The 18,039-nt window shown below is 43.9% G+C and overlaps 1 protein-coding gene across 1 annotated transcript; it reads right to left on the reverse strand.

Annotated features, from left to right (window-relative positions):
- Positions 1-9,114: 9,114 nt before the first annotated feature.
- On the reverse strand, positions 9,115-12,229 carry MELLADRAFT_111065 (uncharacterized protein; the record flags this gene model as incomplete). The annotated part of the gene is made up of 3 exons (XM_007415402.1): positions 9,115-9,144; positions 10,293-11,191; positions 11,650-12,229. The coding sequence occupies 3 exons, from the start codon at positions 12,227-12,229 to the stop codon at positions 9,115-9,117; spliced, it is 1,509 nt and encodes a 502-aa protein (XP_007415464.1).
- Positions 12,230-18,039: the final 5,810 nt, after the last annotated feature.

The following is an 18,039-nucleotide window of genomic DNA, read 5'->3' on the forward strand; positions in this document are numbered from 1 at the left end:
AAAAAAAGCACAAAAAAAAAGAAAAGAAAAGCAAGGAGAAGAAAAGAAAAGAAAAGAAAAAAAACATGAAACAAAATAAAATTATGAGTTGATAATTTTTTTGAACTTGAGGATAATTAATATGTGAATCTTGAGGTGAATTAATATTGATCTTGATCTTGAGGAAACACTGCCCACTCTTCTTTTGTCCGTTGCCATTGTCCAAGAGGTTCCTAACAACAAGAGAATTCAAAGAAGTTGTGCTCACAGAGTGGCCGAGGTATGTTTTCTCTTGACAAGGATATTTAGGAGTAGTAGGCCCTGGCGGTGCATACTTTGGGAGGAACTTACTTTTGCTTTCCTTTCCCTCACGACGCACTCCCACTGCTTTCACGCTCGACGTACGGTTTGACTTTTGAGATGTGAAAAACCGGATGACGTCGATCTCCTGTTGGAAGGTCAAGTTCGACGTCTTGACCGTGGTTGAATGATTTGACCACCCGATACGGGCCTTCAAACTTCTCGCGCAGTTTGCTGGCTCCGCCCACGTGTCTACCGCTCCAGTCACCTGAATCCAGCAGAACCCAAGAGTCTACTTCCAGAGGCGCCGCTGCCCGTACCTTTTTGTTGTGTTGTACAGCTTGTTGCACTCGGCTGGTCCACAAGGTGTCCTTGGCATTAGCCCAAGCATCCTCCCGAAAATTGAACCACTTTTTGATTGCCGGTGGGTCGTTCTCGTCTGGTTTCACTGCTGATAAAGGACGTTGAGGTCTGCCGAGGACGAGTTCGAAAGGAGATTTTCCTGTCGATACATTTATTGCACCGTTGATTGCATATTCAACTGCCGGTAAGGACTCGAGCCACTTGCTTTGCCTCTTGGATGTAAAGGTTCGTAATATCTGTCCGACTGTCCGGTTGGTGCGCTCGCTTCGACCGTCGGCTTGGGGGTGGAACGCCGTTGACATATGGAAATGGGTGCCTAAACGTTTCATGAGGGCCTTCCAGAATGCCGATGTCCAAGTTTTATCGCGATCACTGATGATTGATAGCGGAGGTCCAAATGACCCGATCCAATTGGTAAAAAGCCTAGATGCTGTCTTTTCGGCAGTGTCCGTCTGGTTACAGGAAATCAGTTTGGTGAATCCTGATAGCCTACATGTCACGGTCAAGATCATGTTGTAGCTATTGATCTTTGGAAGTGGTCCTACAAAGTCAATCGCCAAGCACTCGAGCGGGGTGTGTGGAATGCTGGGTGTCAACATCTTACCCGTAGGTGCTTTCGTAGCACTCTTGATTCTCTGGCATGTATCACATGAGCGTGTGAACCGTTCGATATCCTTTGCCATTCGTGGCCAAAAGAAGTCGCGACGCAGGTCCACCACCGTCTTCAAGTACCCCAGATGCCCCAACCTACTGTGGGCTTCCTCCATCAACTCCAGCCTTAGATCCTCCACAGGTGGAACATACAACCGATCTTCAATGTATAGCAGACCGTCCAGTACCACACATTCATCTCGTAGAGGCAGTACTGACACTAGAGCTTTGTGAAATGCATCGTTAACATAGCCTGCTTGAATGCGTCTTTTTACACTAGGTGAAAGTGTCGGTCCTGCTTCGACTAACGATGCCACACACTCGACTCCTAACGCTGTCACATCCTCTTCCTCGATTTCCTTCCTTGATAAAGCGCCCGCAACTGAGTTTTCTTCGCCTTTGATGTATTTAAACTCGACGTCAAAATCTGCGAGAAGCTCGATCCACCTGGCTTGTCGACGGCTTAATGTCCGTTGCTTCAAGAGGTATGTTAATGAATGGTGATCACTCATCACATTCACTTTCATCCCAAGCAACAACATTCGCCATTTCTGAAGTGCATGTACGACTGCCAACAACTCCTGTTCATGCACAGGGTAATTACGCTCGGCCGGGGTCATCTGACGTGATTCATACGCTACTGGAGATGCAAGCTTCCATTCTTTACCTTGAAACAACGCCGCACCCAGACCTGAACCACTTGCGTCGGTGAAAAGCCACAAGGGATCGTCAGAATCGAAATCGATGGTCTTGAGGTTTGGCAGTGATGTCATAAGCTTCTTAATGTTATTGAAAGCACTATCTTCTGCCTCAGTCCATTTGAATTTAGACGGATCCAGCTTGCTACTGGTCAACGGAGTTAGCTTGTTAACGTAATTTTGAAGTCCCCATATAAATTTTTTCATCCATTGGACTGTTCCCAGAAATTTCTTGACGCCTCTTGATGATTTTGGTGTTTTCCAATTCACCACCTGTTCAACTTTCTCGTCATCCACTCTAATACCCTCTCCTGAAATCCAATGCCCCAAAAACTTAATTTCCCTCCTGAACAATTTAGTCTTCTTGCGACTGCAGTAAAGATTTGCCTCCCGTAGTCTTTGGAGAACGCGTCGAGTATTTTCAATGTGTTCCTCTTCAGTATTCGAAAAAACCACAATATCATCTAGGTACACGACACATATTGAGTGTAATAAATCTCCAAGCGCCTCTTCTAGTCTTCCTTGGTGAGTGCTGGGTGCATTCGTCAGACCCATGGGCATAACACACCACTCGTATAGACCCCAAGGTGTATGTACTGCTGTCAGCGGAATATCTGCTTCTCGCATCCGGGTTTGAAAAAATGCATTTGTTAAATCAATGATTGAAAAAAATTTGCCAGTGGCTACTAATCTGACCAACGCGTCCACATTAGGCAATGATGAATGGTCCCTCATGGTCAGACTATTCAAGACTCGGTAATCGCATACCCATCTCGGAAGTTCGGTAGGGTCCTTTTTTGGAATAATCAAGCTTGGTGATGCATATTGACTAGTCGAACGCCTGATTCTTCCGGCTTTAAGGTGTTGATCAATCAGCTTACGCCAGGCGTTCCGATGTTTGAGTGGATAATTATATTGCTTCTCTTTGATTGTTGCGTCAGGGTCCTTCAGAACAATCTTGTGACGAATTTTTGAGCTGGCATTCTGCATACGTTCAGGGAAAGATCCATCAAAAAATAGCCCTTCCTCCTCAGCTTCCTCTGAGACCGCTGGTATGTCCACAGGGAATAAATCTTTGAACTCCTCAAGCAACATCTTCTCCAAAACTTCACCTTGCTCTTCTCTTACTAAGTCACTCACAGATCCTGATAAGGATCCCACGGCTTCACGTCTGCTCACTTCTCTCTCCCATCTCTCTTCCTTTTCCACTACCGGTTCGCGGATGCGCGGCACATTCATGATTCTCACTCGCTCTTTCATCTCTTCTAAGGCTCTGAAATCAATTATCTTCATTCCACTCCTTTCACAAACAATCGCACGTTGATTAATAGATACTGAAAATTGAAAGATATTAAAAAAAGGTGTTCCCAGTATGACATCAAACTCTCCCCCCACATCCCCTATCTTGAAGTATGAGCGGTCAAATCGTCTACCCGATGGTTCGTCAATCAAATCGGCGGTAGTGAAATGAGTAAGTATCGGGGCAGGAGAATCTGTTGTCACCGCTAGACTGAGGTGCGTTGGTCGTACCAGCTTCCTTCGTACAAGTTGAAGTCGGTCGGCAGCATCACCTGTCATAAGATTGATTTCAGCGCCAGGGTCAGCTAGTGCTCGTAACCGCTTCCCATTGCACATGAGCTCGAGTATCACACGAGGAGTCTTTTCCGAAGAGACGCACCCTTCAGTCTCACTATTCCCAAGTTCTTCGTCTAAAGCTTGAAGTGCGGCTACAGATGCTTGGTCTAACTCAGGGAATTCTGAGGCCGCCGCCGCGCGCGCGTAAGTTATAGGGCGACCTGCAGGTGGTTGAGTTGCACGTCCTGCTGCTGGTGTTGTTGCAGGAGGCGATGATCTAGCTTTGGGTGGTACGTAATTGGCTGGTTTCGGAGGCGCCACATACCCCGGTGGAAAAACAACCTTCTCTCTGACATAAGGTCCTTTGCATGCCTTATACTCGCTACCACAGTATCCCTTGCAAAAATGACATTTGCCTAAAAGATCACGATAAGAGTCGATCTTCCAAGCAAATTCCTCATCGGTCAATCTCGGATTTTGAGCTCTGACTGCCGGAGGTCGATAGAAGGCTGAAGGGGCTGACTGAGGCGCACTACGAGACTTCTTGACAATTACACGCGACGCCACAAGCGAGTCGTAAAGAGTTTCACATTTTCCTTCGAATTCATGATATGTAAAATCCTTCTCTTGACGAATGTAACCCCATAATTTAACCGATGTCTTCAGCTCCTCCAACATTCCGTATTCAACAAATTTTGCTAATTGATAGTCATTTAATTTCACTTCATCAAAGTTGATTAGATTCTGAACGTTTCGTGCACGAGTACTATAGCTTCTGAAGTCTTCGTATACGGACATGCGTAAATGTTGCGCTCTCTCATATAGTCGATCCATCCAATCGCTGGGTAATGACGCGGCGAACAAGCATTGGATGAACTCTTGCCAAGTTCCTTTGATGAAGCGGTCATACCCCCCTTCATAGAAAGCATGAGCGTTCGATTCAGCCAGGAAGCTTCCCGTCAGTGTGATACGATCACTGTCGAGAACAACACCTTTTGTTCTGAAGAACGTCTTCAAGGACGAGAACCAAGTGAGAAAACCTTCGATGTCATGATAAGGGCCCTTGAAGACCGGTCCATCAGCAGTACGAAATTTCGTCAAGTCGATGGCGCCTTCAGGCCGAGGAATATCTGGTTTCGTCTTGGTCGAGGGTCCAGTCTGCAAGGCGGCGAGTTTCAACACCATTTCTTCAAGTAGTTTCACGCGCTTGTCTCCAGTGATTTGGGACTCCAAAATTGTTCGAACCAAGTCTCCCATAGGTGGGTCTCGACTGGTCGACGCGTCGGAATTGCTCGCCATCGGTGCCAACTTGGGGAATGGAGTAATCAATGGGCGAGATGGCGGGAATTTGTCAGTGCGAATGCGTGATGGTGTTAAAGGCAAAGGTGTAGCAGTTTTAGTCAGGTCTCCTGGCAAAAATGAGTCTGGGCTGGCAGTAGAGGCTGGCGATGCGCTTCGTTTTCCGGCAAGTTTTTGTTCTCTTCGGCCGGCTTTCAAAATAGCTTCGGGGTCTGGCAAGTCGGTATTTGAACCGGGTTGGTCTGGCTGGTGTGATTGTCTAGTATTCATGCAAAATAGAAAAAGTTTTGGCAAGATTGCCGAGGTCTTCCTTGTATCAGAAGGCTTAGGTGTTGGACAGTTGATTAGACTGTGTCGATCGAATTGAGTAGAGTTAAGGTTTCAACTGAATTAAGTGTATAGTTGAATTGCGGAGTAGTCATTCGATTCAATCGAAAGCGAACTGTAGTATCCTAGCGTTTTGTGTCTCGTGGGTTTGAGAAAAAAAAAGTGTAAGGTTCCTTAGAACCTTCACCGGGAATGCACAAAGAGAGCGCCGTGGAACACACAGCGGGACAGGTTTCTAGAACCCGAGAGACTTATATTTCAAATCAACGGAATACCCAGTATAGGAGACTGGTTCCGAAGGATAAGGGGTGGGAAGTCAGTCCCGAATCGCTCTAACACTCTACAAGCATCAAAAGAAAAGAATGATAACACTAGAAAGAATATGAACGCTTACCTGGTTCCGAAGGATAAGGGGTGGGAAGTCAGTCCCGAATCGCTAAGGAACCAAGCGTAGAATTGAGAACAATAATATATATGAGAAATCATTTTAAGTATAAGTGTTAATATTTAAGTGATTGGTGAGTTATGTCTGTGTAATGACCGTAGGTCTTACACATTCATTCATGCAATAATTTATTCGACTCGACCTGTGGATCATCTTTAATGTAAATTATGTGCTGCGATCAAATTCAATGTAAATCATGTATGTACATCATGTTTTAAGGTTCAATTGAATTTCTCAATCTACGTAACGTTTTGATGGTCTCTTTCTTCATATTCTTGTCATACGGCTTTATGTAGCGTTTATACAAATTCCCGACCCATCTACCCTGAGCCTTTATAGCGTCTACTGACGATCCGTGAAAACTTAGTAAGGACGCTCCTCCGACCCTGAAGGAGTGGCCTGTTGGGCCTTCGGAACCTTTTCTTCTCCATATATCCGTCACTGTTTTCATTACTTCAGATTTTGACAGTAGCCATCTTTGACCATCTCTCACATATGAAAATAGTGGGTCATCCTCTGTGATTCTGTTCACTTTGACGTTAGTCCTCAAGGCTTTCACGGGATCTAATAAAGTTGGCTGTTTCTTCAGTACCAGGTATTGCACTTCATTTACTTTTGCTGTCTTCGCTTCATGTATTGCTAACTCTAAATTATCACTTTCTTTTACCATCTGTAAGTCTCTCAACTTTGGTACTCCTTTTCTGGTTTATCCGATACTAGTTCCCCTAGCCGGGCTAGGCCCCAAAATGCTACAAGGACGACTGCTACGATAGCTGTTGCTCTATTTCCACTGTCTTTCATCTCTTCTATTACTTGTTCTAGATGTGATACTAGGACTGGTTGTTTCTCGTTTGAGGTTTGACTACTTTCTTTTCCTTCTGACTTATGCTTTTTGTTTTCTGATTCGTACTTTTTTGATGCTCTCAGTATCACTTTCAACATGTCTTCATCTATTTTTGGAAAGTCTTGCTGGTGTATCTTGTGCCAAGTTTTTAGGCCTACCAGGTACTTCCTGATTGTATCGGATTTAATCGCATGTTCTGAAGTTTCCTCAGGTTCTTTCCTTTCGCTCGCCCATATAACGAAATCGTAAACCATCTTCTTTGTTGCTGGTAGGCATTGCTCTCGTCTCCTTCCTTCGCTCTCATTAAATTTCACAAACTTTTTAATTCCCGCATTGTATAATTTCATTGTATCTTCTGTCCATCCTCCCCCCATCACATGCTCTATATTTTTTTCTTCTGACACTGATATTACCCCTCTTGGACCTCTTTTTAACTCGTCTAGGTTCGGGGGTTTCTTGACTTTTGGATGTTTAGTCTTTCCGGTTTCTCGGTCCATATCTACCGAATTCTTGGTACAGTAAGCCGTGTAGATCACTAGGAAGGGGAACGTAGAGTTGGTTATTTAGGTTCTCGTCCGAGTTGTCTCCTCTTGAAAGAGCGTCGGCAGGATTGTCTTCTGAGGTAACTCTTCTTTCTTTTATGTTGCACTGGTAAACGGTGAGTAGATTTTGAATGATTTTCCACTCCTCATTTACCGTTCGATCTTTGGACTTTCTGTTTTGAACTACCCCTTCGGTCGTAGTGTTATCCGTATGTACGATAAACCTTTTCCCTTCTGTTTCGTATTTCTCCTTCACCATTATCAGTCCTAACCGAATGATTACTGTTTCAGCCCATGCGATCTTTCTCGCGGTTTCTGTAGGCTTCAATTGGTACGTTTCCCAACCTTCTAGAAGTCGAAACATAGCCCATGACGATCCTACTTTCAAACCAAGGCCGAAAGAAGTCGACGCATCTCCATACCATTTTACTTCAATTGGTGTCTTGTCCGGTAACATTCTAAGGTTATCAAAGGTGTGTAACGTTCTGACCCAGTGCTCCAAATCTTCTTTGACTTCTTCTGACAATCTTTTCTTGATCCAGTGATTTCCCCACGATTTCTTGTAATGATGTAAGGATCTCATATACGGTTTCATGTGCGGCAGTATGAGGATCAGGTGGCATAGTTGTCCAACAAAGCATTCGAACTCTTTAAAGGTTATCGGTTCCAAAGTCTGTAACATTTTCTTTGTTGCTTCTCTTCTGGCTTCTAGTTTTTCAGGTGGTAACCTTACGGTGTGCGTCCTTCCGTTCCATATAAATCCTACAAATTTTTGTTCTTCATTGAAATCATGATACTTTGTTTCGTTTGTCTTCACTCCTAGCCAATTGCTAAGGTCCACCACTTGCTTCATCATGACTTTGGATTCCGGCCTTTTTAGTAGCAAATTATCGTCCACCCAGCGGAATACTTTGGGTATTGACAATTTTATTTCGACCAGCTCCTTCCATGCATCTGCCGGACGTCCGAAAATTCCACATCCTGCTACCCCTCCAAACGCGACTCTAGTATCAATCCACAATCCCCCTTCGAAGTCTTTCAGGATTAAGTACGGCCACTGATCTGGATCTGTTGGGATTTGGCGGTAAGCCTTCTCCCAATCGAAAATCGCCAAAAGCCATTCTCCTGGGTGTTCCTTGAAGAATCTAACCACAGTTTGGAAATCGTCCCAAGTTGTCTTGAAGTGCTTTTTATTCACAAATGAATTGACTGATGGGATTTTCTTCTTTTTTTCCTTTTGGATACGACAGATCGTGGATTACCCTGAATGTTCCATCCCCATTGATGGTGCTACCCATTGGGCTCGAGCGGAAGAAGGGGAACCATCTTGACACTTGATCGTGAGTGAACGGTCCATATATTCGTCCTTCATGTCTTTCTTTCTCAAGCGTATTTCTTATCTTCTGTTTGACTTCTGAAGCCGATTCGTGATTGTCCGGAGTGTACCATCGTAGTTTCTTGATCCTGTGATCCGGGATCCCTTGGGGAAATCCAAACTCAAAACCATCTATCACGTCGAGGTACTTCTTCAAGATTCCAGCTGACTGAAGTTGTTTCCTCCATTCCCTCACATTCATCTCGCACCTCACCCTACAAGGCCAAGGTCTCTGGTCTTCTGGACGGTGAATCTTTCTGACATGCAGACTTCTTTTCCGTGCCTCTACTTCTTCTAGTGACTTGTCATCTACGCGGATTTTTTCTTCTCCGTGTTCGCTCTCTGAACTTGACACATATTCTTTCATCTCATAGTCGTCACTTCTCGTGCTTAGATAATCCTCATCCGCTGAAGACCATTCTTCGCTCGACAAGCTAGGGCATCTGGACTCTACGCTTGAAGAGTAGCGGCTAGTTTGGAATTGATACATATCTCTGTAATCACTGTGGCAAGGGCAAGAGGCGTAGGCATTTGTAAGTTCTCACATTCTCACGGTACGGTCTTGTTCTTTGTGTCTTTAGGTTCAGACCGACCCAGTCACTTGGTTTGGGTCAAGGAGGACAAGAATTGTGCCTTTGTGGCTTTTTATTTCGAGCATGACGAAACTTATTCTGTTTGAAACTCACTTCCGCTTAGAGCTCGTAGCGTCTCCTTTATTATGAGACTTCGAATGGTTTGAGGGCATTCTACCGCCGTTCCGATAATCATCTCTTCTATCACCTCTGTGATCGTCTCTGTTAGAATACAACCTATGTAGTCAAACCCGCCAAACTACTTACAACTTATTTAAGATCACATACTGAATTCAAAACTTAAATCTCAAACTTAAACTTAAACTCAAACCTAACCAATCCCTGTATCACATTTAAATAGTCCCATTCATCCACGATCGCCACTTTCTCCTCATCAGTTCACTGAGGAACAAAGTGGCGTGTAAGTGGATTCATACTGATTTCTTCTTCAAATCCGAATGAACAGTTGTTGATCTATTTTTATATCTATCTCTCTCTTTTCTCTTCAGACCTTTGTTGTTTTCTTTCACCTCTGTTAGGTGTGATTATTTTTTGTCTTCGGTGTTCAGAACCGTTAAGACTAACGCCCGATTACTGGCATTCTAAGGTTAGAACATCATTATATGAAATAATATCTTATCAGTTCACTGAGGAACAAAGTGGCGTACCTTTGTTGTTTTCTTTCACCTCTGTTAGGTGTGATTATTTTTCTTCTTTGGTGTTCAGAACCGTTAAGACTAACGCCCGATTACTGGCATTCTAAGGTGTGATTATTTTTTGTCTTCGGTGTTCAGAACCGTTAAGACTAACGCCCAATTACTGGCATTCTAAGAATCACCATTTGGTGACTCGAGTTTCTTTAGTTCTTCGCAGTCTCTTTGGTCATCTCGTTCGTAACGTCTTGGAGATCGTGCCCGTCTCACTGGTGACTTTGACCGGTCATCTCTTCCTGGAGACCACCTGTCTCCTCCACCTCGGAATCAGTAGCTCAACTCTCTATCATTGTCTCGGTCATGATCTGGGTAGTAATTCGAATGTCGGCCATTACCTCTTCCCCGGCCTCTGCCTCTTCTGCCGCGGAATCCTCCTCTACCATTTCCTCTTGAATTGGAGTAAGAACTTTCTTCTTTCATCGATTTTGACGAATCTTCCTTTGTTTCTTGTTTCTCGAATTCACCTCTCTCTTTTTCCGCCGTTTTAGCTAGTTTCGGAATCTGATCCTGTCTTCTTCCTCATTTTGCATATGGGTTGTCGTGGCAATCCCACTCCCGGAACTTATCGACAGTACGTCTGGCTTGTTCTTCTAGCTTTTTCTGTTGTACTGATGGATCTCCTACTTTTCCACCTTCTACTCTGATTGTCCATATCTGTCGCCTTAGCAAGATGTCGTACCGTAATGCAATCATCCAATTATCGTCATTTTCTGCTTTGATATTTTCGACGTTGCGCTTATGGCCTTCAAACTTATTGGCGAGCTTTTTGAAGTCAAACCATCGTCTTAGGTAATCTAGCATAAGATTAAAGCAAGTTATCCAGTCGCCGTACGATAGACGTAGTTCGTTTGGGTAGACCAGTCCTTCGTAAGTCTCTTCTTCCGAGTCGGAGTCGTTATCCTTCTTTTTCTTCTTTGATGCTTTCTTGCCTTCTACTTGCGCATTGGCATATAACCAGGCCTGATTGAACATCGACACCGGCACGTATCCTTTAAACTTTCGGATTCGATTGTCCCAGAACACTGTCAGTTGTGCCATGTGGTGACTAGGGACTTGACCATCCACAAACTCTATTCCGTTCTTGACAAATCCTCCTCCTCTTCCTTCCTTTTGACACTCTACTTCGTCTTCTTCGTCCGACATCGGTCTACCCTTGGGTATGTTCTTCACTGCGCTGGAAGGTTTTGCCTTTTCTGACTTTGAAGAGGTCTTCGGCAAAGGATGTACCGTTGGGTTTGTTTTTAAGGGAACTTGTGCACTAGGTTGTGCGGTTTGGGGGTTAGGATTGGCGGCTCGGGCTGTAGGTGCCTCTCTCAGTTGAGGTGCTTGCTCTGTTTCGCTTGCAAGGACTTGAATCTTCTCCGGATTATACCGTAACAGGTACGCTGTCATTAGTTCGGCATGTTTCCCGTAGTCTTCTTTGTCGAGTGCCTCCCTTATTTCTAACAGGGCAGCCGCTTGGCTTCTCGAAGGCCCAGGTGTCGGTTGTCTGGTTTCTCGTTGCTTCCCTGAAGAAAGTGTTACAGGAGGGCTTGGTAAGTATCTCTTCTTGCTTTCCCAAGTTTACTGATTGGTTTATCAAAATACAAGAAGGTCTGTTGGGTATAACGTGGTAAACGTGGAAGACTCTTCGTGCCCTAGTCCTTTATTGGGACTTTATATTATTGCGTTTGGGGCCTTCCCACCGGTATAGGGTGAGGGTTTTAATTGTCATATTTTGACTAGCCTTTATAGGGCCTCTGACTCTGTTTTACTTTTGTCAGGTTACAGCGTGTCTTCGCGTGGCTATGAAGAATATGAAGCTTGCTTCGCGCGTATATGAAGATTACGAATTGGGATAAGGTTGCCCTGTCTGCTAATAGCATAACTTCAAGAGAAACCACAGCAGCTCATACTCCAAAGGGAAAGGGAAAGAATAATGGAGAAAGGTATAGGATAGTTTTAAATTTTGGGTTTCTTATCTCACCTTTTCTCATTGAAGGGCTGGATACTAATCCGGTGAGTAACTTCCTTCCTTCCTTAGGACTACTTTCCGGCTCTCTCTTTACCTCCTTCATTTTCACCCATGAGGTTTCTTCATCACTTGACTCTTCTGGATGTTGATAACTTCCTACGTATTCTAACGAGCTATCACTTTCTAGATCTTGTTGATCAATTGTTCGGTTTGCTTCATTAGTTGTGTTTTGGCTTTGCCCGGTAGGTGGATTTTCCGCTATCGTAGTCAGTCCTGTCAAAGTAGTCTGGTCGGTGTTCAATGAGTTCGTCATTGGTTCTTCTTGTTGACCGTCCTTCTTGTTTCTACCTTGTTGATTTCCTGTCTTCTGACCTTCCTTTTGATTTCCACTTCCACCATAGCCTTTCACTATAATCCGTTTGGGATTCTGTTCTATAACTGGTTGCATCTTCTCATGTTTCTTCTTGCTCATCTGTTTCTCTTGTTGCTGTTGATTTTCTGGCGGAGCTGTCGGTTGTCTACTGAAGGCTCTTAACTTCTTTCTCGGGTCGTCGGTTTCCGGAAAAAGCTTGTTGTTGCTGTTTGACGCCATTTGATCTACTCTGTTTTGCTTTGTTTCTTCGTCTTCTAGTTTGAAATAAATGAATTTTATGCCGTTTGAATTGTCGAAATTCTGAGTGTGATCAAATCGAGTCTATGAGCTACAAGGTTTGAGTCGCGTACTGAGAAGCTTGAAGATTTTCCTGTATTGGGAACTCAAGCTTCTCTTGGTTCGAATACATAACGGTTATGTCCTTATGTATTCTGTACGCTTTCACTCACACCTTTCGCTCATACTCCACCCCGTAGACAAGTGTCCAAACTGTGTGCCTTGTCTGAACTCACCATCAATCCGGCGGCAGTTTCTAATGCCTCTTCGACACTGATTGTTTCTTTTTCAAAGGGGTAGCTTAAGTGAGATCGTTTGTGTATTGATACAGATATATCAAGCTCGTGTTCTCCAAAGGTCTGCTTTGACATGTCTTCACCAACTGGTACCACCATATTTTCTGTAGTCATGCCAGCAAAGGCAGCTAATTCTTGTGCCCGAGATTCTGCAACCCCAAGAAGCTCGTGTATGTCGTCGTTGGTTGGATACTGACTGAGAATAAAACTATAATCGTGTGTGTTGTCATATGAGAAATCATCATCATAGCCTATTTTGAATCCCTGATCAGCTTCATCAAAGATCATGATACAAGAAGATCTGATGAAATACTTGCCTGAATGCAGATTCTCACTGCTGGGCAGTGTGATATGCCCACTCATGACACTCTTTATGACAGCAAATATCTTTGGCATCATCTGCCTTGCGTCCAATACAGTGAAAGTAGGTGAAATCACTCGCATCCAACCAAATATATGCTCACAGCATTCAGTTCCATGTTTCCACGGCATTAATGGGTGAGTAGGGTATCGGTCGCGGTGAGAAATGATGAGTCCCAAGAGACTTTCGCCAAGCTGTTCAAAAATTCGGATGCTTTGATGTGAGATACAGTTGGAGGCTAGATTCATGAAGCTTCCAGGTTCCTTCTGACGTCTAAGTAGATATGCCTTCCACTTGCGAACAAAAAAGACAGCAGTGTAACATGAAACAATTCTATCTCGGTGTGGCATGGTCTGATTCAACCAAGAATCAACAAGCTCTCCAAATATGTAGAGGTACAATACTAGACCAATGCATTCTGGAACTGCACAAGCAGCCTTGAAAGTATGCTCATTGAAGGTTCGGTAAGCACGGCCATCATCTTGCTTGTCTGTGTTTAATACATCCTTGTAGCCCAGCGGGCACTCTTCAGTTTTAAGTAAGATGAGAAGCTGGTCGAGATTAACATTGAAACGTCCAAATGCTAAGAAACGAGCCCCAGAAAGTAGTTGGTTTGAAGCTGTCTTCCGAGCATGCTTAGGATCTTGCACTAATACAACCGGACGTTTGGAGGCCCCTAGAAGTGGAACATGTATTTCGACTTTATGATTGGGAGCTGAGAACTCCAAATATTCTGTGGCCGAATCAACAAGTAGCTCTTGTGCTAAAACTTCTGATGCAGCGCCATCAGATCCTAATGAGATGAGTGGAATTCCAACGGTGTCAAGTAGATTGATGAACTCGAGGTGCTGAGCCTTGATGTCTTCGGCGGACTCGTCCTCGCGACTAGATATTAAAGCTACCACAAAGGTAGGGACATTTGGAAGTGGGACTTGTAATGTGTATGCTCGAATCTAAGAAGCAAGTTGGGTTTTTAGAGATTGTACAATGAAAGATACAAATGACGGAAGGCTGACCTTTTTGCACAGATGATCTCCTTCAGCTGCTTCTTCTACTAAATTTTTCAGGTGTTCAAGATCAACAACCTCAATATCGCCGCCTTCAAGACCCACCAAGCAGCCATCATTGTAACGCAGAGCCTTCACGCATACTGTCTGGTCTGTCCCGGCTGAGAGTGGCCCACTGTATCCGTATCGCTCAAGCCAAGTGACGACAGGGAGAACATTGTTAATGTGAAATTTGTCCAGCATCCGTGCACCAATACGCTGACGTAGTAACCGGAAGCCGCGAGATGAGCGTCCACAGAGATTGGCCCGAAATAGTTCAAGAGCCCCTTTGGAGTATGCGCCAGCAGTTGTAAGCATATTATCAAGGTACTCATTGAAAGGCATTCCACGTGTGCTTCGGCCGTGGGATTCCCGTTCAGCACGAATACTAACACCCTCTGCTACCCCTCGAAACACTGGCAGATCCTTGAATAGTCCAGCCCGGGCATGCACAGAGAACATTGTCCAAAATTCTAGGTCGCCAGCTCGTGTTGCTCGTTCAAGGGACTGGAATAACATTCTTAACTCGGTATATTTTAAAAGAAGGTCATGAAATGAACCCCCATTCATGAACATTTGCGAAACAAATCTGAGAGTATCTTCTGTTGCGTAGCCACGACTAATTGCTTTGCTCAATGATGGTAACTTTTTGATCTGCTCGCAAGGGTTGCAGACCTCGACGGCCCCGGAATCGAGAGTCAAAACTCTTTGTGTACATTTGGTCGAATGAATTGAACCCTGATGTCCATCGCGTCTAATGATCCATGTCGATAGCGACAAAAGCTCTTCTTGCAGCTGATTTTTCTGGCTATCTGACAGAGCGCTCTCTAGTGAGGTGTTGAACAGTCGGAGACTAACAGTAAATCTTGGTGGGTATCCATGATACGCCGTGCAAGAGTGCTTGATACAAGTCGATATAGGTTGATGACCTGGTCGCCGCCATGTCTCATCAGTCAGGCCTGCACACCGGACCTCGAAAATCTGTGGCTGATCAGCCAAACCGTTCAAGGTTGTTGGTCGATCTACAGCCCGGCGAAGTCTTGCTGTCGCTTCCTTACAAATTTCTATTGGGAGATGATAAAAACAAATGGACAAGAATGTTGGTATTATTGAAGCGACAATGAAGGAAAATCTAGAAAAGCTAGACAAAGTCGATCTCATGCTCTATCAACTGATCACCTACCCGAGTCCCAATGTGATTTGGCATCCTGAATCCTGCCTCGCATCATCTTGACCAGTTTTCCGCAGTGGCATTGTAACCGTTGGTCGGGTCCATCCTTGTTAAAGACACATTCTGGGCAGATTTGACCATCGTCTGTTTTCAAAGGGCAAGCTCCTCGCTTTTTTGCATCTTTCTTGGCAGCTCGCTCAGCAGACAATTTTTCTTTGGCAGTGCGAGGGCGAGGAGTTTGCGATGTTGAAACGGTAGAGGTTCCATGTGCCGGTGTTGACATCGTTCGATTCAAGCGCGAGGAATGTACTGGTTAACAAGAAAGTAAGAATATGGGCATGCCTTTCAGATAGTTTTAATCCCTTGTCAAGCTAGCTTTCTCCAGCCTCTACTCCTCTAGTGGGATGAACTTTAGCATTTCGCATGGCCTCGCTCTCCAGAGTCCAAGTTGCAGCTGCCATTACACAATGTACAAGCCTGTACAAGCCTTTACAAGCACCTGTCAAATGCTGGAAAGGTAGGCAATAAAGGTGATAACGGACATAAGATTTGGGCAGAATCCATGTGAGCTTTGTATAAACCCATGAAGCGCAACCCCGCGGCAGCTCAAAAGATATATTTTGAGTAGACTACCCCTTATATGAGCATACCGGGGTCCTCATAGACCCCGATCATCATGCTAGTTTTAATATTGGACTCTTGTTTTGTCCTTTTCTTTAACCTCAAATTCAATGCTACGTTACACATGTAGAGCATATAACCAACTGTCAAAATCGGGAAATACCTACGCGTTTCAAGGCGAGAAAGAAATTCATCAATGTGGTGGCTGTTTGGTGAGTGGTAAATCACGCCGTGGTACTGAAGTATGTGCTGATCCACGGTGATGTGTGTTTCATACAGGTTGAGTTGTATTCTGGTGAAGAAGGAGGTAGCTTTGTACCCACGTAAGTCAATTCCAGTTGATCACCAGGCAATATCTTATAAGCGTGTCCTCACCCAGCGTTCACATCATCTCCAATTAAATCAGCCCTGTAGCGAGCGTAGAAGCGGTCTACAAGTTTCTCCTCAATCAATGTCACGGAGTGAGTTTATAGTTTATCACGTATATCAAACAATCAATACGTCCCAAAACTTGAGCCCTGACATCATGGCTTATCAGATCGATAGAGCTTGGATCCCTGTTCAAGGGCAAAAAGAGCTCAGGTCAAAGATGTTGATAGACAGTACGAATGTCACAACATCATGTTAATCGAACTTATAGCCAACGGTAGCTTTCTTAGAGGCTCGCCTGCGATCAGGATGTAAGAACTCCGCCTATCACGTACTGCGAATACTTGTTCTTTTTTGTTTGTATATGCCTGTCTGAATACGATGATGCATATGGCAGCTGTGGCTCTCATGCCAGTTTCTTTCACATATTACAACTCTATACAACTGGTGGTGTTCGCAGACAATTGTCATCATGGATTCTGACTACATACTTGTCGGACGGTCTCTTCTGGCCGGGAGCTTCTGAATCACATCAATTGATGGTCTTTGACTAAAGTTGTCTGAATCTGAGTACGTCAACGACGATTTCACTATTAGTTTTCCAATTCCTTCCTTTGCCTTTGCCCATAGAACCGTAGGAAAGACTTCTTGGTAAGCTCTTATTCGCCTGCAAATTGAAATTCCTTTGGCGACCTATGTATCTCAAAAACTATGGAGCAAAAACTATGCAGACTTGATCGGCATGAAATAGGGCTCATTGTTATGCAGAATAACTCGCTGGATAAGCATATTTTGTTAGATTTTAGCCGGCAAGTGATTAGTTATCTCTAAACTATCAATTCCTACAATCATATCTACCAATCATTCTTGATGCTAGTAAAGATTTATATGGACAGTCTTGTCATTGAGTCGTCCATACATCTCCCTCAAGCATTATGTTTGGGTGATGAATGTCAAAGTGTGATCATTCATCTATAAGAAATCTCCAAACGCCATTACTCCAAAGGCTTCAGCATCCTCTTACAAAAGTCAAGCCATATCACTATGTAGTTTCTCAAGCTACCCACGAGTACAGCCGTTGTGAGAACTAACGGTAACTTTTTTTATTTTGTGTTGTGTCGAGATTTAGTTCAAAACTGGCAAAAACTAGAAAAAAATCTTTTTGGACCATGAGTACCGTGAGATAGAAGCATATTGCTGGGGCCAAAACAAGGTTTAGGCCTGTGAGATCGAAAAAAACTGAGTTTTGGACCAAATATTAAACTCTAGTTAAAACTTGGCGACGCCCATCACCTCAAAACTTACCAATAGTTCTCACAATGGCTGTATCTCATCTTTCACTCAAGTTGTGCACTTTACATGTATCCCTCATAGGAAGGTACTTCAAATGAATCAATTAGCAAATGGTCATCTCACAAGTTAAGAACTACCAAATATATACCTCCTCCTGATCTCACAACTCAACTCAATACAAACAAAACCAACTTCACACAATGATTCAAAGCAAGAACCCATCAAAAAAGAAAACCACAATCCAAACTTCAGAGCAAAACATTTCCGGTCTTTTTCTTCTCCAAAGGTTTACCACAAATCCAACAACCTACATCATCTTCAGACATTGAGGTAACAGTTTGTTCAAATTCAGACTTGATCATACCTTTTCTCATCCTACCTTCTACTAATGCTGCCATCGTTGTTTCTTTTTCAAATGCACACCAAGCATGGAATGTGTCTACAAAAAACATGACTGAGGTTTCATTCAATAATTGTGTTTCTCCAACTGATTCATCTTACTATAATCCACACTATTCACACTCCTGCACGGTTGTGCGATGTGAAGAAAGAAAAAATTCAAGCTAAGTATGATATTCAAGCTTTTCATTATAACA

The sequence above is a fragment of the Melampsora larici-populina genome (genome assembly GCF_000204055.1).
Source record: "Melampsora larici-populina 98AG31 unplaced genomic scaffold MELLAscaffold_50, whole genome shotgun sequence".
NCBI lineage: Eukaryota > Fungi > Basidiomycota > Pucciniomycetes > Pucciniales > Melampsoraceae > Melampsora > Melampsora laricis-populina.